The 27,196-nt window shown below is 51.6% G+C and overlaps 1 protein-coding gene across 9 annotated transcripts in view; it reads left to right on the top strand.

Moving 5' to 3' along the window:
- Positions 1-8,473, top strand: part of TBX5 (T-box transcription factor 5) — an 87,760-nt gene extending 79,287 nt beyond the window's left edge. For 8 of the 9 annotated variants that reach the window (XM_039217704.1, XM_039217653.1, XM_039217585.1 and 5 more), the window contains one exon: positions 6,752-8,473. In XM_039217704.1, the coding sequence (XP_039073635.1) occupies positions 6,752-7,329 (578 nt within the window). In that variant the 3' untranslated portion in view covers positions 7,330-8,473. The remainder of the gene's footprint in view (positions 1-6,751) is intronic. The other variant, XM_039217836.1, reaches the window with a different exon arrangement.
- Positions 8,474-27,196: the final 18,723 nt, after the last annotated feature.

Raw genomic sequence — 27,196 nt, 5'->3', positions numbered from 1 at the left:
GTCCGATCTCGAGACTGGGTCAGACATACTGGATTAAGAGCTCACCAGGTTTGAATTAGGGAGATCTGTCGATTAAATTAATGCCAGACCAGAAGAAGGGGCGGAAGAAGTTAAAAAGCATCACGGTACTTTTAAGGTTCAGTATTTACAGCAGCATCCGTGTAAATGCTTTTTCTCCTGGAGGGTGGAGTCGGAAGGCTTTGAATGCAAGGGGATATGGGCTCTCCCCGTGATGAGCGCAGCTGACCTGCGCAGGGTATTGGGCGGGGCCCTCAGGTGAGCTCAGGATCCCCTCGAGGTGACCCCTGGGAAAGCTGGAGTGGTGGCCGGTGTGTGGCAGGGCATCACAGCAGCAGATGCTTTCCGGCAGTGTGGCCACGGGCAAGCTCCTTGCTTCTCTGCCTCAACTACCTCTTCTGCAAAAGGACGGGTGTAATAGCACCTCCCCTGTGGAGTTGTGATGAGATGGAATGAGACAGGCCCCGCGAGACACCCGGAATGGTGCCCCGCGCGTCTAAGGGCTCCACACACTGCACACGGCTGGAGTTCACGGTGGCAGGCAGGTCAGATGTCAGCCTCTACGGTGATAGAACTTTGATTTAAATGGTGGTCTGATGCTACAGAGATGTGCAAAGTGCCGATGCCTGGGCGGTGGGTGGCTGGGGGATGGGGGTGGTTTCAGGGGGAATTGAAGCCAAGGTCTGTAGCGTAGGAGCTGGAGAGGAGAAGGGGGGAGATGGGTGGGGACCCAGGCAGAGAGAGAGGTGTGGGGGCAGCCCCTTGGAACTGGGGAGCCAGCCCCGACTGGGGAGCAGACACCGGCCAGAGCGCAGTGAGGGAAGTAGAGGCAGACGGGGGACAGAGAGAGGCGGGGTTTCAGGACTTTTGAGGACTTCAGATTTTATCCTGACGCCGATGGGCACCCATGAGGGACACAAGAGGTTTTTGTTTTGAAGCAAGCGCTTTGCTGTGATGGGGGTAGGCGAGGTGGTGGGGGCGGGGGGGCCCTCTGCCCTTCCCACCCCCTTCCGCCCCCCAAAGGGCGCTTCCAGGGACAGCATTCCAGACAAGCGCTGCCTGTCCTGCGTGCCTCAGGGACGACAGAAAGCAATTCATCATCAGCCTCCATTGTAAGGTGATAACGAATCAGCCAGGTTTCCTTCCAGTTTGGGATTCCCGCAAAGTGATAACTCCCTGGGTGGCTTTCCCTCTGGCCCCTGCCTACCCCCCCCCCCCCCCCCCCCCCCCCCCCCCGCTATCTGACTTCCCCTCATTGTCTGTGTCCTTTCCAATGAGCCCAGGAGACAGGCCCAACGAAATGTCAAAGGGCCAGGCCGGCCAGAGGGCTTCTTGTGTTTGGACGTGGCTGTCTCCCAACTATCTCTCCCGATGGATGGAGCCAAAAAAGTGGGGAAAGTCTTTTATCAATGCCACTCAATCAAATCCAGGACCCTGGGGCCTGGGAGAGCACTTGTCTGTCTCTCTTTCCCCCTCCCACCCTGACAACCCCCCCCCCCATTTAGATATCAGAGCCAACCCAAATAAAGATTTAAAGCAATGCCTTGGCTATTCAAAGGCTAGTCAGAGGCAGGGGGAAAAGAAGGGAGTATAGTTTTGCAGGGTCTGCATTTTGTTAGCGTGATGTGCTTTTTAGAGCAATTTCACATCGCTTCCTTCCTTGGATGCTCACTGTAGCCCCTGAGACGGGGCTCAACATTGTGCAGGGTCAACAGGGGACCAAAAGGTTGGGTTAGCTTCCCAAGGTCATGTGGCTGGTGAGCGGCAGATCTGGGATGCGTTTGTGAAATAAATATTGGTTGAGCACTTACTTTGTCCTGGGCACTGTGCTGAGTATGTGGGATAAGAGGAGGGCGAGGTGGCCAAGATCCCTGCTCTTGTGAAACCTGTATTCACGGGGAGGGGGGGGGAGAAGATAATAATCAAGGGAATAAATTTAATGATTTTCAGGTGGTGGTTAAGTGAGGGGTGGACTGGAGTCCTTTGATTCCCAGTTGAGGATCTCTCAACAGTACCATTCTAGTCCTTCCCACTTTGGGCTAAGAGCTAACACTATGGGTACATACACACTGTTCTTCTGTCCATCCATCCATCCACCCACCCACTCACTCACTCACTCACTCATCCATCCATCCATCCATCCATCCATCCATCCATCCACCCACCCACCCACCCACCCATCCATCCACCCACCCAGCCACCCAGCCATCTATCCACCCACCCACCCACCCACCCACCCATCTACCCATCCACCCATCTATCCATCCAGGTCAAGGTTACCACCCTTTCATATTTTCTGAACACAGTGGGTTTCATGAAAGCGAAAAGGCTAGGCCCTCTGTCTGAAAGAGTCACTCTTTTGTGACTCAGAGAACCTGAACTATAGTTCTGCTTCTGACTTGCTGAAGGTCACTCAGCCAAGGACTGGCTGTTCACCATGGTCTTTCATCTGAATGAACCCAGTCAGCAAGAGAAATGACCTATTTGGGGACAGTGACATATGCCCTTAATGGGAATAGCGATTTCAAAGCAGACTTGTGAGTTTTCCGGCTCAAATCCACCCAGATACCCTCCAGCATGGGACAGCCTTCACAGAGCCATCTGCCCCATCTTCCCAGAGGGAAAGGAGAGTAGACCCATGTTCCCGGGACAGTTAAGATTTGACACTTGATGCGCAAGGAAGATAGAAACTAAAGTGCACTTCTGTGCATTCCTCCAAGAAAGTTAAGTACCCTCCCCGTATGTGGTCAGAAACTGAGATGGGAATGCTATCGTGGTTTGCCCAAGGTCACATAGCCAGGGAGAGCCATGACTGCGCCCTAACATCTGTGTCCTGGATTTATCATCAAAGCCACTTGATCAGAATCAAAAGCTGCCAGAAAAGCGCAAGGGGCCAGGGTGTCTCAACAGTGTGGTGAGGTGATCGGTACTCAGCCTCAAGAGCTCTACTGTCATTCAGGAGACTCGGTGGGCTTCAGGACGGGCGGGATACAGTTGAGCACTCTTGCTATTCAACTTTCTGCACTTGAACTGTTGGGCTCCTCTCACGGAAGACCTGATGTCTGACTACAGCTCCATCCCTGGCCGTGGAAGGGCAGGGAAAGAGGTCTCCGCTGTGGGCCAGTTATCAGGCTCGCAAGAAAAGAGAAAGAAATCAAACCATCACCGAAACAGACACAGAGAGTACATCCAAACCATTTATCGCGACCTGCTTGACATTTGGATCCACACTTTGGAATTTCTTTACAATGTGATGAGGTCCGAGAGGAATGCGAGAATGTTCAGGACCCACTTTCATGAACGAGCCAGCATCTCGCTTTTCCTTAGGACTCTGCATCAGATCTTGCGGGTTATTAAAGACTGGAATGTGTAATTTTACGATTTTCCAAAATGCGCCCCGGCCTTTTTCATATTATTCTTCCTTTTTACTTGTAACAAATCTGGAAGGCGATCAGAAACTCGGGAATGGTTAGTTTGCCTTGTTTTTTTTTTCTCTCTTGCCAAGGGTACCCTGCAGCTGTACTTTTTATTATTGAAAATGGGAACGCCCTGGTTAAATGGAAAACCCAAAGGTTATGATTCTAGCAACAATGGAAACATTCAGATTTATGGATCCGGTGGCGGGGGTGGGGGTGGGGTTGGAAGGAAGCATGGAGGCACGATGGGACCGAGGGAGGAGGTGGGGGAGACCAAAAGAGCCGCGTGCAGCAATGTCTTCAAGATGCCGGAAAGATGCCCAGTGGAAAGGTGGACGTGTGGCCGCCGGCTCATCTGATGTCTTCGAACATCTGGACGGTTGGCATGATGTAGATAAAGCACCTGGAAGAGGGGCGGCATTTTTTTGCTTTTTTTTTTTTTTTTTGGACACAGGCATGGGCGTCCTCTGGGGCCCAGATGTGTCCCAGAAAAATTCTCGCTGAAAATGAATGCGCTTGCTGTGAGGCGGGTACGATCCCAGCATAGATGGGTTCTGATCGGACAGGGTTTTTGTTTTTTTTTTCCTGTACCTGTGGGTGTCACTCTGAGTGCGATAGCTTTGCAAGCGCTCGGTGGAACCCAGACCCAGGCCATCCTGTCGGAGTGTAAAACCAAAGGACTCAACTTTGGGGGAAATGAGTAACTTGGAACTTTCTAGCAAAGACCTCCCCCATGCACAGGCGTACAGGCTGTTAGCCTCCCGGCCTCACTGCTCAGGCTGGAGCGGCCCCCCCTGCCCCGACCACATGCACCGAGCCGGACCATGACCGTTGACTGACCCCTCTGTCCCCCCAGCGCCTGGCACTTGGTAGGGGCTCAGTACATCTCTGTTGGACGACTGGGTGAGCGGCATTGGATGTGAGAAATCTAGAGAGCCGGAAACAAGGTGTGGCCGGTGAAGGAAGCTGGACCGGGCCTTGATTCCAGCCTCTGCTCTTGCCGGGCTGCGGGACCTCGGCAAGGTCACTTCAGCGAGCTTCAGTTTCTGCCCCTGAGACAGGCAGGGGAGCGGCCACCTTGAAGAGCTACCAGGAGATTAGGGTAAGGTCACTTCGGAGGTGCTTAATAAAGAGTAACCGATCTCCTCCCGTTTCGTTCCTCACCAACCCCCTGGCCCACAGGCCATCGCCCATCACAGTGAGGTGCAGGAATATTTCTGCGTTTCCTTCTTCTTCACACCCCAACAGCAGACATCCTTTTTTATAAAATTTTTAAACATTTATTTATTTTTGGGAGAGAGAGGCAGAGCTTATTTTTGAGAGAGAGAGAGACAGAGCATGAGCAGGGTTGGGGGCAGAGAGAGAGGGAGACACAGAATCTGAAGCAGGTTCCAGGCTCTGGGCTGTCAGCACAGAGCCCAACGCGGGCCTTGAGCCCATGAACCGTGAGATCGTGACCTGAGCCGAAGTCGGACGCTCAACCGCCTGAGCCGCCCTGACGCCCCCACGACAGGCATATTTCTTAACATTTATTGATTCGAAAGAGATTGGGAGATGAAGACAGAAAATCTCCAGGCTTAGGGAGGGGGGATCAAATTCCAGCTGAGGAATGAATCTGTGTTGGGGTTTTTATACTTTGGTCGAGATTCTCAAATAGTGCTTCCCTGAAGGAAACACCTGGCGGCGTGTTAATCTATATTAGGTCTGCCGAGAGACTAACCGGTGGTGTTCCCGTTGCAGCAGGAGCTGATCTTGATGACAGCTATCGAGAGATTTACATGCTTAATTTTGTTTAATTCTTAGCTGCCCAGTGAGGTAAGTAGTATTGACTCGGATTTGGAGACGCCAAAAATGAGTCTCTGGGAGGGCAGATAGCTGTTGGCGTCACGCACACATTAAACAGAACAATGAGATTGATAACGTCGCCGCTTCTTAACGCGGGGTCTGGATTTTAGGGGATCCGTGCGCAAAACTGTGCTAATAAGCACATGCTGTTTCCAAAACTTTTGTGTTTCGGTGGATTTTTCCAGGAGACAGCCCCGCACTTTTGTTCCCAAACGAGGCAGTGACCCCAGAGTCGTGAAGGGGGACCCCTATTTCAGGGACAGAAGTGCCCACTGCCCTGCGCCGGGGACAAACTAGTGTCTGGGGAAGGGAGGGCGCTGACATTCAGCTGGGCTGGCTCTGTGGATATTAACTTGCTCACAGAGGCGTGGGGAGGGTAGCCGGGGATTCGTCCGAGCACCCAGTCGTGTGTGCAGGACGTGTCCGTCTGTCCTTCCCATCTGTCGCACGGGTATTCGGTGCCTGTCTTTCCGGGGAACGCAGAACTGAAGGGCGGAGACTTGCAATTAGACTCCTTGAATCGTAACCCTCGCTCCACTGTTCATCAGCCGTGGGACTTAGAGCTCGGGCGACTTTCTGGACCTCTGTGTCCTTCTTTTTGGCTGGCTGCAGGGTGAGGGTGATCACAGCACCCACCTCCTAGGGCTGTTGAGCAGGTCACACGCGGTGCCTTCCGGAGAGAGCTTGGCACAGCAACAGGCAGGGGGAATGCTGCCGGTGTTCGTTTTTACTGTCACTGTCGAGGGCATCGTTACTGTTTTGCTTCCTAAGAATGTACTGGAATCTGGGAAGACCGTGGTGGGTAGCACAGACCATGTCCCACCTTTATGGAATGTACGTGCCGGAGCAGAGGGAAGAAAACAGTAATCGTTGTCCCTGGGTGTTTGTTTTCCTGGAACCCAGCTCCGCACAAAGTGTTTCATCTGTATTTTTCCATCTCCTTCTCAATGCCTCCCTTCCCCATGAAAAGTGGTGGAAAAGCGTTGTTCTTGTCCTTTCCATGTTATAGATGAAGCTGAGCTCAGAAGGGTCAGCCTCTTAGCTCAAGGTCTCCCCCCCCTTTTATTTAATTTATTTAAAACATTTTTTTAAATGTTTATTTATTTTTGAGAGAGAGAGACAGCGTGTGAGCAGGGGAGAGGCAGAGAGAGAGAGAGACAGAATTTGAAACAGGCTCCAGGCTCCCAGCTGTCAGCACAGAGCCCGACGCGGGGCTCGAACCCACGAACTGTGAGATCATGACCTGAGCAGAAGTCGGACGCTCGGACGCTCAGCCGACTGAGCCCCCGGGCGCCCCTCCACCCTCTTTTTTTTTTTTTTTTTTTTTTTTTTTTTGGTAAATCAGAGTGGAGGTTGGAGCTGAGTCTCCCGGACTTGATTCTTCGGTCCTTGGGTCGAATATCCCTCTCGGCCTTTAGCACGGAGGGGTGGCTGGTCCCGGGGCCTCACGGGTCTCTGTCCTCCTATCTTAGCAGATGAAGAATGTCCCACCACGGAGCATCCGTATAAGAAGCCCTACATGGAGACGTCACCCAGCGAGGAGGACCCTTTCTACCGCTCCGCCTACCCCCCGCAGCAGGCCCTGAGCGCCTCCTACAGGACAGAGTCGGCCCAGCGGCAGGCCTGCATGTACGCCAGCTCCGTGCCGCCCAGCGAGGCGGCGCCCAGCTTGGAGGACATCAGCTGCAACACGTGGCCCAGCGTGCCTTCCTACAGCAGCTGCACCGTCGCCGCGGTGCCGCCCGTGGACAGGCTGCCTTACCAGCACTTCTCTGCTCACTTCACCTCGGGGCCCCTGGTCCCCCGGCTGGCCGGCATGGCCAACCACGGCTCCCCGCAGCTCGCGGAGGGAATGTTCCAGCACCAGCCCTCCGTGGCCCACCAGCCCGTGGGGAGGCAGTGCGGGCCTCAGACTGGCCTCCAGTCCCCCGGCGGCCTCCAGCCGTCCGAGTTTCTGTACCCTCACGGCGTGCCGAGGACCCTGTCCCCACATCAGTACCCCCCCGTGCACGGGGTGGGCATGGTGCCCGAGTGGAGCGAGAACAGCTAAAGGGAGGCCCGCTTCGTAAGGGGGAGGTGAGCGGGGGAGAGACGGTGGCAGAGAGGACCCCCGCGGGTGGCCCTTCTCCTTGACGGTGTTCGCGTCTGCACTTGAGAGCCCTGGACACTGATCTAATCAGTAGCTCGAAACCACAATTCGAAAAATGTGACTTTGTCGTTTCGTCTCCAAACTTAAAAAAAAACCCCAAAAAAAAAAAAAAACAAAACAACCAAGCAACCAACCAACCGACAAAGAAACAAACAAAAGAAAGCTGCGCCTCACCCCCCACGACCACCCTGCGCGTCTGCCGGCCGTGTTCACGCCACCTCCCGGTGTCCTCCGTGATTCCTTCTTTTGGCCTCCAGAAAGCCTTTGCCTTTACCGAAGGGTTTTAGCCTCACGGTGGAGTTGGGAGTCTTTCCTGCCTCAGTGTTCATGTTGACGTTGTTATATAATAAATGATAATATATTTTTTTCTTTCAGTTTTCTTAATGGGACCCAGTCCCTTATTTGGGGGTGGGGGGGGGAGGTCTGAGGCAAGTGCATTTCACAGTCTGTATTCGTGGGGTTCCCTTCGCGTCGACCACGCCGGAAACCGAAATTCGCCACCCTGCCCTCGACTAAGAAGTTACCTACCTCTGCCGCGCGATGTTCTTGAGAAAGTGCCCCGTGTCCTGGCTTTTGTCTGACGTTTCCCGCCCGGCCCGTCATCGCGGGGGTCGGGATGGCGCTGCGCTCCATCTGGCCTCCTATCTACTCAGCCCTCCCGTCGTCCCAGCTCTGTGTCTGTCCAGCCGTCTGTCGCTGAAATGTGGCCTATAGCTTCCCGACCGGAAAGCTTGCTTTGAAAAACTTAAAAAGCCCTGGTTTACACGCGGGCAGAACTGAGATAAGCGAAGAGCAAGCTCTGTGCTGACAAGCATTGCGAAAAGGCCAAAACAAATATTCGTCCTGATAAAACACAAAGCCGGCCCCCCTCGCCGCCCCCACCCCCCCAAGCTTCCAAACCTCGGTCACCATCAGCGGCGACCCAACCCGGATGCCGTGCAAAGCCCGCCACCGACATGCGTACCCGTTGGTTCGCCCCAGAGCGGTCACACCGACACCAGATGCCAACACAAAACTGTGGTGATTGAAAGCAGAAAACAGTATTAAAAAAAAAAATAAGCGTTGTAAGTAAAATGTTATTGCAGGGTTCTTCAGATGTAATATTTTACTGGTACTATTTATTTATAAATAGGAATTCTAATTAAGTAATAACACGAAGTCCAGCATAGGAGCTGGCCAAGAGCTTTTAATTTTATTAATACTCAAAACCAAGTTCGCGTTTTTTTTTCTTTCGAATGTGCTTTGCTTTCTTGATTAAAAAAAAAAAAAGTGTTTTCGTTTTTTAAGCTGACCCTAATAAAGAGAACAGGGTAATATGTGAGGCTAAATATGTCCAAGTACGTGCGAGTGTGTGAGTATGTTTGTACGTGAGCATCTTCATGCGATTACGTGTTTTGATGTTGCTACGGGGGTGGGGTAAGAATTAAGTACTCATTTTGTGTATTTGTGTGCCAATTAATGCCTAATAAATACCATGTGCTTCAAAAAGTACAAGGGACTTGGGTTCCCCCCCTTTTTCTACCCCCGTTCTTCCTACTGACTGACGAGAGGGGAAATTCGGTGGAGGAAAGAGGAAGAGATTGTCTTGCACGTGTGCTTTTTGCCCCATTTTCTTTATCCTCCTGGGGACACCTCTCGGGGGGTGTTTGGGATCTTGTACGTGAGTGTGGCGGAGCTGTGAGTATATTTATCCGCTGGCCTGTATCCCTGCAATGGAGTTACTGATTTTCATTGAATTTGTGCCAGCATCAGAAAAGAAAAATCGTCAGGAATCTCAGCTGATCAAAAGATGTCGGTCACACTGTGTCTAACACCTCGTCCTGGATTTTCCGAAAGATCTCTTTCTTTGACTTAATTGCTGGGGGTCCTGATGCAGGCAACCTTATGGGCCTTCCATGGATATTTATTTAAAAGCCACGAATGTGAGAGATTGGTGAGTTCTTCCTGTAGAACACGCACAGGGCAGAACAGAGCGACAAATTTGTGAGTAAATTCATGGCGCAGTTTTAAAACACTTTTAGAAATTTCAGTGCCTGCACCTTTCAAATGATCAAGAACCATCAAAGAGATCACATCCCTTTGAAACAGAAACACCTGGATTGTTGATTACAAGTGATTTATTTAGTCAGATCCCCTGGAGCCTTTCGTAGGCAGGGAACTCCCAAGAAGTGTGACCTGATTATACAGAAATGACAATTCAGCTCCTTTTAGGCACAGTGGAGAAGCTAGGTCAGTGGCGTTCCTGTCCCTGTAAAGAATGAATTAGTAAAGTTTCGCTGAATAAATTCTGACTGTACTCTAAATAGTTATTTCTTCTGACGGGCTAAAAAAAGAAAATAAAAAGGTTGCCTTTGGAAAAATTAGCTTCCCAAACGGATTCACCAACTACACAAAGTAGCCAGTCAGCCTTATTTTTTTTCCCAAGAACATCACAAGAATACTGAATTAACACCCCTCCGGAACAGCACTCAAACAGTTGCCGCCATTGGAAAATGATTAGACCCATGTTCAGGACAAGTTTCATAAATCAGAGAAGGGACGTCTCATCCCATAACAGATACAAGTTAACTTCTTTGGGTTGCAAACAATGGTTACAAAGGATCTTCTCACTGAATCGGTAGGCTTAAGGATGTCCTATCTAAATATTCACGTAGTTTTATCATGATGCCGATGTCAGGAGACACGCCGTAAAGTACTATATTCCTGTGATATGTTTAGTGGATGCTTGCTCTGACCTGGACATGTGCAAATACTGAGGACGTGGAAGTGAACAAGGTGATAGAGGTTGTACTCTTCTGGAACTTAAGCTTTAGTGAGAGAAACAGCCCTTGGGTGATCATCTTCAGAATCAGTGGATTGCAAAGGTAGGAAGACCTATAGGGGCGCCTGGGTGGCTCAGTCGGTTAAGCATCTGACTTCAGCTCAGGTCATGATCTCACAGTTCGTGGGTTTGAGCCCCACGTCGGGCTCTGTGCTAACAGCTCAGAGCCTGGAGCCTGTTTTGGATTCTGTGTCTCCCTCTCTCTCTGACCCTCCCCTGCTCGTGCTGTCTCTCACTCTCAGAAATAAATAAAACATTAAAAGAAAATTAAAAAAAAAAAAAAGGAAGACCTATAAAGGTAGAATGCACAATGTCACAAAAGGATAAGATAAAGAGTCCTAATGTGGTCTGGAGGAGGTGACTTCTGAGTTGAGCCCCGAACGCTGAGTAGGAATGAACCAGGTAAAAAGTTGGGAGGAGAAGCATTTCAAGGCAGAGGGCACTTCTGGCTCGTGCAAAGGTCCTGAGGCAGAAACAATGATGAAGGAAGGAGCTGCGGGTTCATGAATGGGTAACGATGACCTACTTTACATTCATTTATTCAACAAACATTTGCTCAGGTCCCACCCTGTGTGGTAGACATCCTCCCTTGTTGAACACCTGCTCGTTGGGTCAGGCTCTTTTCCAGTTAGTTCCCAGAGGACGGTCTGGATCTCTGATCTGGGAGGCTTTTTTGGACTTGAGAGAGGAGTGTGACAGCATTCTCCCGGCTTCCTGGTCCAACACTGGGTACGTGAGAGCAGGGCTCAAAGTCCTGGGGTCACCAGAAGGATCACCAGATCTTTCAGAGACTCAGATCATTAGTATTCTTGAGCTCAGAGAGGTTCGGAACACCCCCAACACCCCAGTGATATCTGTAGAAATGTCCAGTAAAGTGCTTACTGTAGTAATGCTGAATCAATGCCTAAGAAGACAGATTATAATCAATGAAATGCAAGTGAGACATAACTTTTATTCATTGAGTTAGCAAATGTATATATAACAAATGATGATACGATTGCTAATGAGAAAATAAATCCCAGAAACTGCTGGCTGGAATGAACATAGATAAACCTTTTTTTTTTTTTTTTTTTTTTGAAAGAGAGAGAGAGAGAGCACCAGCAGAGAAGGGGCAGAGAGAGATGGGGGACAGAGGGTTTGAAGCGGGCTCTGTGCTGACAGTAGAAAGCCCGTCGCGGGGCTCGAACTCACGAACTGTGAGAGCATGACCTGAGCCAAAGTCAGACGCTTAACCAACTGAGCCACCCAGAGCCCCCCCCCCACCCAATAGATAAACCCTTTAAGAGGAGAATTTGGCAAACTGTATCAGAAGCCTTAAAATTGTGCTAATCAGTTAATCTGAGGACCCCACTTCGAGGAATTGGTCCAAAGGAAATAATCAGGAATGTGCATCCTACTTATTTTGGGGGACGTTCGTCATGAGTTTTTAAGTCCTACAAAACTGGAGGGGCGCCTGGGTGGCTCAGCAGGTTAAGGTCTGACTTTGGCTCAGGTCACCATCGCACGGTTGGTGAATTCGAGCCCCTGACGGGCCTCTCTGCTCTCAGCACAGAGCCTGCTTCGGATCCTCTGTCCCCGTCTCTCTGCCCCTCCTCCACTCGTTTTTTCTCTCTGTCTCAAAAATAAGTAAATAAACTTAAAAAAATAAATCCTGCCAAACTGGAGACAGCCTTATTATCCATCAAGACAGTCAGTGCTGGTTAAATAAATTAGGGTACGTCTACACGGTGGAATACGACGTGGCTTATTAAAAAAAAACACACATTTGTGACAACGATCTGAAAAGGATACTTAGGTACATTGTACGTTAAGAGAAGTTGGTTGCAACTGGCCCCCCCGCACAGGTATTAAACACAACCGCATTCGTACAAGGGTCCAGGGGAAACACAACTGTTGGTTGGTATCACACAGTAATGCTCGCGGCAGGATCGTGAGTGCTTCCGTTTTCTTTGTGCTTCTGGATATGTGTCCATTCTTTGGTGTGACGACGGGGAATTATCTTTGCAATTAAGAATGGAATTAGTAAAATAGAATCTAGTCTATTTGGGGGGGGAGGGCATTGTCAATCGAGTTTAGGAAGAAGCTGGGTCACCCCGTGTGTGTGCTTTGAGGATGAAGGGATGGAGGTCTGTTGAGGAGTGACCTTGGCCCAGGAGGGACACAGCTGGGTACCGGTTCCAGTTGGCCAACGGCTAATCATGGAACATTCTACCTCAGAAACAAGGAGATGCCCGGATGCTTCTCCGTCTCCACCTTCTGGGATTGGTCCTCGCTGGCTTGTTCCCCTCGGTGGGGGAAGATGTGGTGGTGTGAATTATTATTCGCTTGTTAACACAGCACACACAGGCACATGCGCACACACACGTACAATATACACGTACACACGCAGACATGCACATACAATATACGCATACATACAACACACACGCGCACACACAGGCAGTTGTGAGAACCTCACCTTTGTTCTCTACCTGACCTGGCTTAGAAAATTCACTTGGCCACTTACTGCTCCCGTGACCTTGGGCAAGTCACTTAACCTCTTTGACCCTCCATTTGATCATCTATGGAATGAGGATGACAAGAGGGGGTCCCCCCACCCCCGGGGGGTTGGTTGAGTCAGCATTCGATGAGACAGTGAGTATCAAGCATGCTTAGCACTGTGCCTGTTGTATGTAGAACCATGACTGTTGGCTGATAAAAAGATGAACTGGTGGGGAGCCTGGGTGGCTCAGTCAGTTGAGCGTCCGACTTCGGCTCAGGTCATGATCAGATGGTTCATGGGTTCGAGCCCCGCGTCGGGCTCTGTGCTGACAGCTCAGAGCCCGGAACCTGCTTCGGATTCTGTGTCTCCCTCTCTCTCTGCCCCTTCCCTGCTCGTACTCTGTCTCTCTGTGTCTCAAAATAAATAAAACATCAAAAAATTTTTAAAAAGATGAATTGGTACTGATTATCCTTATTGCTATGAATCCCTCTCCTCCCTGGCCTTCCCTCCCCCTCCCTCCCCCTCCTTCGCTGGTTGGGAAATTCGCCCCTGTGATGTGCTATGATTTTTACGATGGACCTCGGCTCAGCAAGGGTGGGGAAAATCTCAAACTCAGCTTTTGCACACAGGCCCAGTCTCAAGGATGGCGTAAATGGCCATCAACCCTGGATCCCCCGTGGCAGCAACGAGGGACCAGAAACTTCTATGCCCCGAAAGGCCAGCAACCCCATACTTTCTCTTCTCTGACCTCAGAATGCGTTCCTCTGCCTGTTAATCTTGCCAAATATACTCATTTCAGAATAGCTGGTCCCTGTTCCCAGAGCGGCGCGTGCGGGCGGGTGGGAGGCAGCTGCGGAGTCGGCCAAGCTCTTCCCGTGGGGCTTCAGTGTTTGGCGGCATTAGGAGCCGAAGTAGTTAACAGCATGTGCTATTTGCTGGTCCCCACGCCACGCCGCCTACCGGGACAGTCCCTGCACGGGGAGGCAGGAACCCATCCTGTTCCCACTTTATGGATGAGGAAGCTCCCGAGCAGAGAGTTTTGGTGACACGTCCAAGTTCACTCTGCGTACAAGCGGCCACCCTCGCGTGCTGCCGGCTCCCGAACGTGATGGACAAGGATCCGTGTCACATGTGCCCTTCCCCGTGGGCCCGGGAGAGACGGGGAGGGACGGGTGGCTGGGGGTGCCAGGGCGGGGTTCTGCCGTCAGGTGGCGCGTCCTTGGAGCCTGCGTCCTCAGGGAAAGGGGGACGTGGGCGACTTAGCGGCTGTCATCGGACCTCATCGGAAGGCCTGCGGGCTGCCTGGTCCCAGATGGCCAGCCGACCTCTGGTGTGCGAACTCGACCTTTGCTTCCCTGAGCCTCTGTTTCCTCCTCTGTAAAATGGGGCTGATAAGATCGGCCTCCCAGGCCTGGGACAGGGATTAAATGAGAGCCCTTCTGGAATGTGCTCAGCGGGGCAGCTGGCCCTCGGCACGCCGAATAAACAGACGGAGAGACAGCTGTGGGCTCAACGGTGACCTCCGTCAGGAGGGCTTTGCTGCACCCAGGACGGGTCAGGAGAGCCTCGCTCTTTCCCAGACATTCACCACGCTCACCCTCTCGCTGCGGAAACTTGCGTGTCTTCTCTCCCAGGGTCTGGAGAGCTTCGTGAGGGCAGGAACGTTCCAGTCTTGCCTGCTTGTATCTCCGGTTAGAAGGTGTTTTGTGCAGCTGTGTCCTACATGAATGAGTCGAGGATGGGACTCCATCAAATGGGACCGTCAGGCCATTTTCGCATCCTCTTTGCCCGCCTCTGAGATTATGCGTCAAGGGCAACAGTTCCGTGCATGCTGACCGGCTGCAGCCTCAAGCGTCCACCCGTGGGCTGGGGCCACAGTGCGTAACGACCCACCACCATCAGGCGCCGAGCCTCAGAGGCAGACGGCAGGAAACAAGAGCAAAATGAGCAGCTGAGTGGTTTTGTTGCTGAATCAACCGAGTGGCTCTGTGGCCCGGTGCCGAGTCCTGCCCGGCTCCCGGGCCTGCGGTCGGCTGGTGTAGGGCTGGGGGCAGGGGGGTCGAGGATGCCTTTGGACCACTTCATCTTGCCCCACGTGACTTCTCGTCCCCCCCAACCCCCACGGGTTCTGGCATCACATTTGTGTTTAGACCAGGCCGTGTGTGGTGTGTATGTGAGTCGCGGACAAGCCTTCCCCTAAGGAGTTGTCTCAGCCCAGGCTTCGAGCAAAGCGACAGAGCCCGCAAGAGACATGGAGACGCGTAGGAAGACATTTATCACAGGAGATGGGCTCATGTGGTCGTGGGGGCGACAGTTGAGTCTGAAATCCGTCGGGTGGCCTTTAGGAAGGGCCGTCTGCTTGGCTGCTATGACCAAACACCACACAGTGGACGGACAGGTAACCAACAGAAAGTTATTTCCTCACAGTCGGGCAGCTGTGAAGTCCAAGGTCAAGGTGCTCTCAGGGTTGACTTCTGATGAGATCTCTCTTTCTGGCTTATAGATGCTCACCTTCCTGCTGTGCCCTCACCTGGCCTTTCCTTCTCACTTTTTGAAGTTTATTTATTTATTTTAGAGAGAGAGAGAGAGAGAATCCCCAGGAGGTTCCACACAGTCAGCAAGGAGCCCAGTGCAGGACTCAAAATCATGAACCATAAGATCATGACCTGAGCTGAAACCAAGAGTCGGATGCTTAACCAACTGAGCCGCTCGGGCGCCCCTGACCTGACCTTTCCTCTGTGCACATGGAGGGAGGGAGGGAGGGAGGGAGAGGAGGGGTGAGCTCTGATGTCTCTCTTTATAAATAGTTTTTATGTTTTTTATTTATTTTTGAGAGTCGGAGAGAGGCAACACTAGCAGGGGAGGGTCAGAGAGAGAGGGAGACACAGAATCCGAAACAGGCTCCAGGCTCCGAGCTGTCAGCACAGAGCCCGACGCGGGGCTCGAACCCATGAACCGTGAGATCATGACTTGAGCCGAAGTCGGATACTTACCCGACTGAGCCACTTGTAGGGGCTGCCAGTGCTACAGGCCCAGGAGTCAGCGCTGCGCACTCCCAGCCTCTGCTTACAGCCACCAAAACCACACACAAGGAGGGAGAGATAAACCCCAGGAGAATACGGGGTGCCCTCTCCAAAAAAGGAGGAATGGATGCAAGGAGGTGGGAAAAAACTGAATACCCATCACACAAGGAATCCGGAACAAATACAGTTTTGCCCAGGTGTTCACCCCACCCCTGCAACTAAATAGCCCCGTGGCCTTGAGCCAGCGACTGCCTCCTTGCCTTCCTGGTCATGCTCTCTCTCTCTCTCACCCCAAATGCTGGCTTTAAGGGCTGCTTGGAGGAAACCCAAGAGTAAGAGAGTAAAGCTTTTCATGGAAGAGCCCCTCCCCCACCCCCAGACAAGTAGTAGGAGTGCTTGACCCAAAGAAGGCTCACTGTCTGTCTCTGTCTCTATCTCTGTCTCTGTCTCTCCCAGTGTCAGAATGCTGAGTGGAGACATAAACAGACTGACATCGCTAAGTACTCACTCACTCACTCCAGTCCCTAACCAAACTCTCTTCAAGTTCCTTCCACCTAGATCCCCAAGATCGTTCCTTTCTTACAACTGTGGTTCTTCGACCTTCCCTTCACCTCTGTGAGTTGTCTTTCAGAGCTGTCACCCATGCTTGTACAGGTTGAGCATGGCATAACCCTCAGAGCGCAGCTTTCACAGTGATAGCCTGGATGGTTCCTCTTGGAGTTGTGCAGTGCACAGCCTGCCCAACTGTTCCCGGCAGCTCTGTACCACTAATATGGTTCATACATTCTTTTCTTTAAGGCTGTACCGTAGCTGATAAAAATCTTGATAGGGAAATCACTTCTGTTTCAGCCCTCTGCCTCCAGATAAGTCAACGTCCAAAGACCACGGGCATAAGATAGTTGAAATATGGTTGAAACCCACTCAAACACAACTCAGGTATTCTGCAGGTTGAATTTTGTCCCTACCACAAAAATCCAGAAGAGAATAGAAATCAGCTGTCACAAGGGAAACTTGGGGCAGAAGAGCGGACCCGGCCTTCTCAACATCTATTGTGTGAGGGAGGTGAGTCTTATTTCCCTGTTATGTTTATATGCACGAAGTACCGTAAGCTGGGAGTCGAGCCATCGGCAGTGACCTTGTCCGGCTCTCTCTGCTACCTGCCTTCTTTCCCTGGAGAAAAAATGCAGTGGAAGGGGAAAAAGGAGGAGAAAGAGAGAGAGAGAGACAGAGAGAGAGAAACCCCAGGAAAGCTTTTACATTGCTCTAATTTCTGAAACATAAAAGCTATTCTTCTAGAGTAAATCCATTTTTTTCCCTGTGGCATTAAGGACAGAGAAATTCCTATGAAAATAATTTGTCAAGTCCCGACTGATCAAAGATACATATGAAAGGACCCCCACTTTTTTTTTTCTTCCCAGAGCAAACCCCAGCCCCCATCCCAGCTCAGAATGAATTGGCAATTCATTTACCGACTGTCAGGCCAAGTAGTACAATCCCCACCACATCTTTAACTGGGACGAGACCAGAAGGAAGCAATTCCGTGCCCACCGAGTGCACAACTGGGGGTATGTTAGTGATTAAGGGATCCTGGCCCGGGGAAGGCAGAGAGATATGACTCAGATTCACAAATGCACCATAAATCTCCCTCTTTTATTTAAAATGTGTGTTTTATAGTCATTTCCTGGCCAATTGCTGCCTTGAATAAATATATAACATATCTGGACTCCGCTTTCGGGCCTAGAGCTGGGGTTCGTCTTGAGGGCCGAGTATTCTTGATATTTCCAAGAGCTAGCAAGACAGCGAATCATGAAGCTCCCCTTTCCTCCGGATGCACCAGCCACATTCCGCGTGGAAAAGAAAAGTGGAGTCATGCTGATCGGGCCAACGGAGAGGAAGCAGTGCCTGATGCCTCCCTTCCCACCTTCTCACCTGGCGCACCCCACCAGGCCCCCACCCTTGAAGCTGCAGCCTCGGAAGGTCATTGGTTGCTTCTGTTTAGACCCGCTGACGCAGACATTGACCAAAGAGCTTGACTTCAAGGATCAAGGGGTTTAGGGGAAAAAAAAAAAAAAAGAACGTGGGAGATTTTTGTTCATTCCTGAAGCGTCGGGTCCCCGACTTGCACCCGTTACATCGAGGCTGCAGTGAGAGACCTAAAAGGCCTACGACTTTGTCCTCCCTTCGGCCCTTGCCATCCCCCCTTAGGCGAGGTTAGATCAAGCCCCAGGGAGCTCCCCTACAGCCCTGTGTACTGAGCGCTGGTTGTACGCTGGGCGTCCTACATGACGATGGTGCACTGGCCCCGAACTTGCCTTTGAGCCCTTTACAAGCCTGCACTAAACCTGAGAGCCTCCGAGACGTCCACCACACGGCCCTGTGAGGTGTGCTGGGACCAATTATCCCCATTTTACAGGTGAGCAAATAGAGGCTCAGAGAGGGGGTCACTCACCTGAGGCTCCATTGCTGTAATAGACACACACTTTGACCTTCTCCCTTCAGGATGCTAGGTGCTCTCAGGGGACCCAGCTCCAAAGCTGCAGCCTCAGGGTCCCTGCCCTCAAATGGATCCCAGTCCAGTGTGACCATTGCGTGTTCGGGTCTGGATTCCTGAGACTTCGAGCTCAGGGCCTGGCAGGAAGTAGGTGCTTAGAGACTTTCTGCCAAACCCCCCAACTTCCCACAGGCTGGCTGATCTCAGTTGAAGAGAATGTTAATCTTGATATATATGCAGGGGCCAGTGAGCACGCTCTGATTTCTCAGAGAAAGTTGTGCATCAGAACACTTGGGGGCCAGAGGAGACACTTGGGGGAAGGGAGGGCTAAAGCCTTCATGGCCTTCGGGTCGCAATGTCAAGCCAGAAGCTTGGTGCTGAGGGGGGCTCAAGAGAGGAGAATGAAGGGGCGTGGCGGCCTGGGGAGGGGGGTCTCTCCCAGGGGCAGGGCTGAATCGGGCGCACCTCTGCCCACTCCTCCGAGATGCCACGCCTGGTGAATTTCATCAGCTTCCCGTTTCTTTACTGTGCTTCACGAGGATCGTTGGCGCATGAGAACCAGTGAAGGAGGAGGAAGGGTCCATTTGCATGGTGCCAAGTGTGTAAAACACACTCAGAACACAGAGCTGATTAAAGCTACCATCTCTGTGCCTCCTGATTCTGTAAAGAATCTGGGACAGTTCATGAGGGGACAGGGCTAAGGATCGTGAGCCCAAATCGTGAACTATGCCTGGTCCTGCGTGGCGACCTGTGGTTTCCCAGAGTGGCCCCGGCTAGAACCGGATCCCTCGTTGTCTCCCAGAACCTTCGTGCTCCTCCCATCAAGAGATGGAGTCTGATTCTGCCCCTCGAAGGTGAGCTGGACCCGGGGGCTTCTGGCAAACACCGTGTGATGGGGGTGGGGGGAGTGGGGTGGTGGTGGTGGAACATCCCGCGTAGTTAACAGAAATGTATGGGGCTCCCAACTTCCTAGCTGCCCAAACCAGGAGAGAATTACTTGTTACAATAGTTGCAGAGTTTGTAAGAAGATGGACACAAATCAGGAGAGAGCTTTCCCTTGGGTTCCTGTAAAGACGGTGTAGTGGGGGCGCCTGGGCGGCTCAGTCCGTGAGGCGTCCGGCTCTTGATTTCGACTCAAGTCCTTTGTGAGATCAAGCCCCACATGGGGCTTCCTTCCGGCGCTGACAGTGCGGAGCCTGCTTGGGGTTCTCTCGCTCGCTCTCTCTGCCCCTCCCCTGCTCACATGCGCGCGCGCATGCTCTCAAAATAAACAAATAAACATTAAAAAAAAAAAAAGATAGCACGCTCTGTGCTTTTTGGAGATGTTCTTGAGGATCCGTCACGTTAAGCCCCACCACAAACAGGATTGCGTCTCCTGGATTCTCTCGACTTACTACAAAAATCCCAAATCACAGTTTGGCAAAATCAAGTGGTCCAGGAGCCAAAGTGATAGATTCTGGTTACCAGGGTCTCTGCAGGTCTGGCTTACTCTAAAGGGGTATTTTCTAGATTTCAGGAAGCATTGAGGCCGTGCCTTTATCACCAGCCCTCAGAGGGGATCCTGGCACAGAGATGGAAAGGTATTTGTCGAATGGATAAAGAATAAATGACTGTACAGTCATCCAGACAGCCCTCCATCAACATGGTTTCTCATGACGAAGGAGGGCAAGGAACACCCGGTTAAAGAGGGAAGAAGTCAGCTTTGGAACTGGGAGACATCTAGGTTCAAATCCCGTCGACGCCTCTGGCTGTGTGACCGCTGGTGAGTTACTCAACGTCTCTGGGTCTGACTTCCTGGCTTCGGAGACAGGGAGGATGCTAGCCGTCATTTCAGCGTGCAGCGAGAACCACGGGCAGTGTGTAAAGGACCCTGGGGCAGGGCTGGGGTCAGCTGGAGCCGCAGACCTTTCTCTTTTCCTCACTCTCTCTTTCCTGCGCTTCACACTCTCCCCCAGCCACTTGAGAAGAACAAGCTTGGGTTTCAAGTGGTTCCCCCCGGGAATGGGGCCCCAGGTAGGGGCTGATCTAAAAACAGGCGCAGGGGAGGGGGGCCTCCTCCCTCTGCGCACCCTCCCTGCTCTTCCGGGGAGGGAGGCCAGCCAGGGCGCCCTGTCCTAAATGCCTCCCGTTCCCCCTCCCCCCTGCACCCCCACGTCAGGCTTCTCCTCTCGAGGAGGGAACTGTAAGTACTTTAGACAACAGGCTGATAGTGTCAGAGAGATGGATGGGACAGGCAGCTTATCTCGCTTAAAGAGACATGACTGGCCGGGCCTGTGGCCTCCCCCACCCCCTTCTCTTCCTTCCCAGCCTGTGAATTTAATTTTCTTTCAGACGGTTACATTCAAGCACACGTGCACACAGACCCGGAGAAGCTTCTTTCTGTTTCTCTGGTACGTTGTCTTTCTCCCTCTTGTTTAAGGTGCTCATTGCTTATAACACTCAGACAGCAGCTGGGACACCGATTGTGCCCTTCGGGAGAGTGAGTGACTTCTGGAAATTGGAGGTGAGGGGCAGGATGAAAGAAGTATCCTCTCCTCCCCTCAGCAAAGTTAATGGAAAGGAAAGGAAAGGAAAGGAAAGGAAAGGAAAGGAAAGGAAAGGAAAGGAAAGGAAAGGAAAGGAAAGGGAAAAAAGAAATCCATTCCTCCTCACCTTTATTTCTACTCAGTCCTTCAGGCTCTCAATTCTAGATTCTAGAAACTTGAATGGTATTCCGAGGCGTGACGGCGTTTCTGAGCTTTGGGGCTGCAGGGGACAGTGTGAGAAGTGGAGGTGCTCAGGGCAGTGGCCCCAATTCTAAATCTAGACACGCAGGGACAAAGGGATAGAATGTTTGCCAGAAGGATACTCCCAGAAAATTGGAGATGGGGAGTCAGCCCCCAAAGGGTGCCCCCCCTTATAATCCAACCACTCTCCTTCTGGGTTCCTGGCCCAGAGCAGTTGTTCTTAACCTGGGGTGATTTTGTTCCCCAGACTCTAAGCCACGTCCGGAGATATTTTTTTTAATTGAAGTATAATTGATACACAATAAATATTCTATTAGTTTCAGGCATACAACATAGGGATTCAGTATTTTTATACATTTCAGGGGCGCCTGGGGGGCTCAGTCGGTTGAGCGTCTGGCTTCGGCTCAGGTCATGATCTCACGGTTCATGAGTTCAAGCCCCGCGTCGGGCTCTGTGCTGACAGCTCAGAGCCTGGAGCCTGCTTCGGATCCTGTGTCTCCCTCTCTCTCTGCTCCTCCCCTGCTCACATTCTGTCTCTGCCTCTCTCTCTCTCAAAAATAAATAAACATTAAAAATATTTTAAAAATACTTTTATATATTTTAAAATGATGGGAAGCAGAGGCACCATCAGTCAGCATGCAGAGTCGATACGTTATTGATGACTATATTCCCTGTGCTGTAAGCTACAGCCCCAGGACTTAGTCACTTTACAGCTAGAAGTTTGTACCACTGAATCCCCTTCACCTATGTCTGGAGACATTTCTGACTGTCGTGATGGGGGGTGGGGGGGATGCCGCAGGACATCGTATCGTGCCCGGGACAGCCCTCCACAAAAAGGAGTCATGAAGTCCCAAAGGTCAATGGTAGACCCCCTCCCTAGAGAAATATCGGGGCAGATGCACAAAGAAGAAATGTACAAAGACATACTCAGCAGCCTTTTTTTTTTTCCTTTTAACATAAAAGACTTGGAAACAATATGCATTAATAGGAGGCTGACTCCATGAATAAAGGCTTGACCCAGGCTGCAAGCTAAAATCATTAAGAATTATAACATCTGATGCCTAGACCCTGCCCTCAGAGTTCTCATTCAATTTGTTTGGGGAGGGACCTGGCATCTCTGTTTTTTTTTTTTTTAATGTTTTATTTATTTCTGAGAGAGAGAGAGAGAGACAGCATGAGCAGGGGAGGGTCAGAGAGAGAGGGAGACACAGAATCCGAGGCAGGCTCCAGGCTCTGAGCCAGCTGTCAGCACAGAGCCCAACGCGGGACTTGAACCCACGAACCGTGAGATCATGACCTGAGCCGAAGTCAGACGCTTAACCGACTGAGCCACCCAGGCGCCCCCCTGGCATCTCTGTTTTATAAGGGACCCTTCTACACACCTACATTTTGGTGTTTTATTTGTTTTAAATTTTTTAAACGTTTATTATTTTATTTTTGAGAGAGAAAGAGACAGAGTGTGAGTAGCAGAGGGTCTGAGAGAGAGGGAAACACAGAATCTGAAACAGGCTCCAGGCCCTGAGCTGTCAGCACAGAGCCCGATGCAGGGCTGGAACCCACAAACTGTGAGATCATGACCGGAGCTGAAGTCAGCCGCTCAACAGACTGAGCCACCCAGGCGCCCCCACCTTGATGTTTTAATATGCAGTCAGAGGGGAATGAACTAGGTCCTATCTTCCCTTAGGAATGCTATGTTGCTTTGGAAAGAACCAGGTTGATCTGGGGGCACCGATATGGCCAGATCCTCAGACACATCATCGAATGGAAGAAGCCACTTGCAGAATCAGAGATTCGAGGGGATGCCATTTGGAGACAAAACGAAACAAATCAACCCACCCCACCAGAAAAGCCTACTACATACCAGTAGCTACACAGACAAAATAAGACCACCTACTGCGTGAGGTACACGCATGTGTCAAGCATGAAATGGGTTCTGGAAAGATAACCCCCCCCCCACACAACGCTGTCAGTGGTTAATTCCCGGGAGACGTTGAAGGGGCCAAGAGAGTGGGGAGATGGCTCCTTGTGGCTTTATCGGTAAGGTTGGCTTTTCTGAGCAAGGAGAGCTTATCCGTGATTTTATAAGTAAAACTTAACTGCTGCAGGTAAACAGGAGAACATGGGCGACGCAGTCAGTGAAAATCCGGCGGGGTCAGACGTGGCTCCGGGCACCAGACCTTTCTCAGCGGAGGCCTGGGCTTATTTATGTATTTAATATCTGGAGGCGGCGGCTTCTTGCTCACTCCCCTCTTGCACCCCGACAGCTTTGGGGCTGTCCTGAGTCTCCACGTGTGCCCTGAGCCATGGTCGGCTGATTGGAGCCGAGGCTGCCAGCAGCTCCTTTCATTAATAAGTGTCCTGCCCGGGGAGCTTAAAGCGCCAGATTTCTCTCTCCCTCTCTCTCTGTCTTCCCACAAGGCTCCTGTTAGCGATCAAAGCCGCTCCGTGTCTCGGGGCAGGGGGGGAACGGAGGGGTTCTGCTGGGAGGCTGTCCCAGCACGAGGGGCCGGAGGTCCCCACCTGCACTTGACAAGGAAGAGAAGAAGGGCTTGGAGAAGGAGGGACGGGCGGGGGACTCCCTGGGACTGCACCTGCATTCGGTTATTTCCCATTTGTTGCACACCTATTACACGCCAGGTCCTGTGCCGAGTGGTGACGAGCTCAGTCCGGCCGCAGCGAGGAGGGGCGGAGGGGGGGATTTCGGTACAGCACACACAAAGGTGGGCACAGAGGGAGGGGGCGCAACGCAGCCAGAGAAAGCAAGAGGTCGGAATCTCCTCTCTCTTCCAGCTCATTCCTTCCCCTCTCTCTGATTCCTCCGGCCTGAGCTCTTATAGCCGCAGCCCGAAATATCCAGATCCCCTCTGCACTCAGGCACTCTGTTTTCTGCCCTGGTTTTTGATATGAGCAGAAACAGGTGGCCACGAACTGTTTCAGGCATGGCTGTCTTGTCTCCCTGGGGTCGGATGCCCCCCTTTGAGGCCTCTGGGGGCAGATCTTGTCAGTCCTTTCCCTCAAAGACATATCCTTTTTGCCTTGCCCTGATCAAGGCAGCAATATGCCCATGTGGTCCTGTTTTTTTTGGGGGGGGGGTGTCAAATACTTTCTTTGGTCATATGATTCATGGCCAAAGAATCATGAGGAATCCCATTGGAGGGGGCAGTTTCTCGGAAAAGTTTTCCTTTTTGCTAAAAGGGAATTCCTTTCTGCTGGGTTTGGACACTAGAGTGAAGCGCGATATTTGGTGCGCTGGCGGCTCTGAGGGGACCATGAGACAACAGGGATAAGATCGGAAGCCAGCATGTTAAATATAGTGAAGAGAAAGGAGTGAAGAAGTCTGCACTTTGATAAAATTGTCGAGCAGCTGCGCCAACTGCTAGCAAACTTTGACCCTCAGCTTTTGGGGAAGTGACATATCAATATGTAATATATTTTAATATTGTTATGGTTACTTGACTGTTACTCGTCACTGAGCACATTCTAAGTGATAGAGCATGACAAGGAGTATGGGAGGTTGAGAGACCATCTCATTCGATACCCAGCTTGCACAGATGACGAAACCGAAGCTCAGAGAGGGAAGGGGCGGGTGCAAGGTCACACAGCAAGGCGCTGGCTGGACTGAAGGCAGGAGGCTCTGCCTCCCTGGTCCAAATGGGAACCTAGGATCTCCTAGTCTGGGACTCTTGTTTGTGATTCCACGGGGAGGTCTCAGCCGATGATAGGAGCGTTGTGAAATGTACGTTATCACTCCACTCTCCATTTACAGAGATGTCAGGCACGTTAGGGACGAAGTCAGGGAGGCCGCAGAATTCTTGTTGCTATCGACATAAAAGAAGTAAAAAGTCCTAAAACAACCGAGTATGTTAGCTTAGGCCTGTGGGCTAGGGTTTGAGAAACTTCAGACCTGGCTGGAAAGGCATCAGTTGGCAAAGAAAGAAGTGTGGTCATACACTGATTCATCCATCCATCTGCCCACCCACCTACCTGCCCACCAATCTGTCTGTCCATCTGTTATCCATCCATCCATCCATCCATCCATCCATCCATCCATCCATCCATTTAGTCACTCATTAAAAAAGTATTTACAAAGGACCACTTTGTGCCAGGCACTGTGCTAGACACAAGGGGTAAATGTTGAGTTGGACACAATAGCAACTGCTATGACCACTGTTTGCTGAACGTGAATTCTACCCTAAGCTCATCTGTGCTAGTCTGGGTCCTTTGGAAAGACGCTAAGATGAGACAGAACCTTCAAGAGGTTTATTGAGGGAAACATCTTGGAGGGCAAATGGGGAGGGAGATGGATGAGGCTGAAGAGCCATTGGATCTGATTCAGGTCTGTCCCTGTGAAGGAGGGGGAAGGAAGGGAGGGAGGGAGGGAGGAAGGAAGGAAGGAAGGAAGGAAGGAAGGAAGGAAGGAAGGAAGGAAGGAAGGAAAGAAGGAAAGAGCGGAGGAAGGGGTGGGGAGAACGGAGGGAGGAAGGGGGGAAGGGAGGGAGGTTACTTGGTTTGGTAGGAAGAGTCCCAAACCGCAGTGCAGTTCTCAGGAAGGCTCGGCAAGGCCAATGGCAAGTCCTTGTGCCAAAGTCATCCATCAGAGAAATCCCGTGTCTCCCAGGAACACGCCCATCTTCGAGTCCCTGAGTCCTGAGCTAGAAGCAGCCCAACAGAAGTGTGGCCCAAACTTGGTGATGGATTTCAAAGTACAGCAACTGGAGCCCTTGGTCTATGACCCCTCCCGTGGCTGGGGGTCCTTCCGTGTTTCATGCCGACTACAGCACCACTGCATTCAGTTCTCCAGTCCACCCTGGCACAAAGTTTAAGCAGCCGCCTAAACGGATTCCGTCAGAAAGCACTCAGCTGCCCTGAAGAAGAGTTCTGTCCCATCGTAGTCCGGGCAGCACAGGGCTGATGAATTCCATGACGCCCATCTAACGAATGACCCAGCCCCCTTCCACTGCTGTCCTGAGCCTTCTGACCCTGAGTGTCTGCATTCCCAGCTCCTACAATCAGGTCTGGCGATGTTCAGGGGCATTGGAGGGACTGCCCCTCCTGTGTCTGTTTCCTGGAAGCCCCTGACGAACTCCCCTTCTCAAATCCCCTTCATCGCAGCTAGCTCAGGGACCTATTCCTAAAACGCTCCACGCAAGAAGAATGGGATTTTCATAACAGGCTTAGTCTAAGTAGGACTCGGCCCAGCGGCCCGTGCCTGCCTCTGTTGAAGCACAGAGTCACTTTGGGAGGGATCGAGTCCACACGATCGGAGCTTCATCAGCAAAGCGGAGGAGAGCAGTGAGTATCCGATGTGAATCCCAGGTTGGGTTGTCTGAGAAACAGACCCCGAGACAGAATTTAGTGTGCGGGGGTCTATTAGGGAGCGCCCTTGGGATCGACACTGCGGAAGGGAAGGGAAGGGAAGGGAGCAGAATGGGCAGAGGGAGGAGCTAGGCTGGAATGAAGCCTCCTTAAAACTTATTTGAAATGTTATTTCCATTCCAGTGTAGTTAACGTACAGTGTTCTGTTAGTTTCAGTGACGCAGCGATTCTGTATGTCACCCAGGATTCTCTGATAACGGCTGAACGAAGGTTGTAGCCGCCCCCACAGGAAGCCTGGTGTTAATTACACATTTAGCAGCTTATAAGCACACATTTAGTATCTCACGGTTTCTGCAGGTAAAGAGTCACTTGTCCCCTGAGTCAGGGTCCCTCCCATAGCTGCGGTTGAAGTGCCAGATGGAGCTAAGAGTCTCATCTCAGGCTCAACCGGGAAAGGATCTACTTCTCTCTCTCTCTCTCTCTTTTAGGTTTATTTGTTTATTTCGAGAAAGGGTGGGGGGAAGGGGCAGAGAGAGAGGGAGAGAGAGAATCCCAAGCAGCCGGGGCTGTATCTCACAAACCGTGAGATCATGACCTGAGCTGAAACCAAGATCAGATGCTTCACTGACTGAGCCACCCAGGCGCCTCGAAGGATCTATTTCTAAGCCCACATGGCTGTTGGCAGAATTCAGTTTCTTATAAGTTGTAGCACAGATGACAGTGGTTCCTTGTTGGCTGTTGGCAGGAAGCCACTCCTGGTTCTTTGCCACATGGCCGGCCACTGGCCTCATCAAAGCCAGCAAGGGACAGAGTCTGACAGCAAGACCTACATTACAGTCTCCCACGACGGAATCGCGGAAGTGACATTCCCTCACCTTTGCCGCGTCCCCCACTTTTCCGGGGAGGGGG

The sequence above is a fragment of the Hyaena hyaena genome, unplaced genomic scaffold (genome assembly GCF_003009895.1).
Source record: "Hyaena hyaena isolate Hyena2069 unplaced genomic scaffold, ASM300989v1 scaffold_0, whole genome shotgun sequence".
Classification (NCBI taxonomy): Eukaryota; Metazoa; Chordata; class Mammalia; order Carnivora; family Hyaenidae; genus Hyaena; species Hyaena hyaena.
The sequence above is the reverse complement of the archived record's forward strand: the minus strand, read 5'-3'. Positions and strand labels throughout refer to the sequence as shown.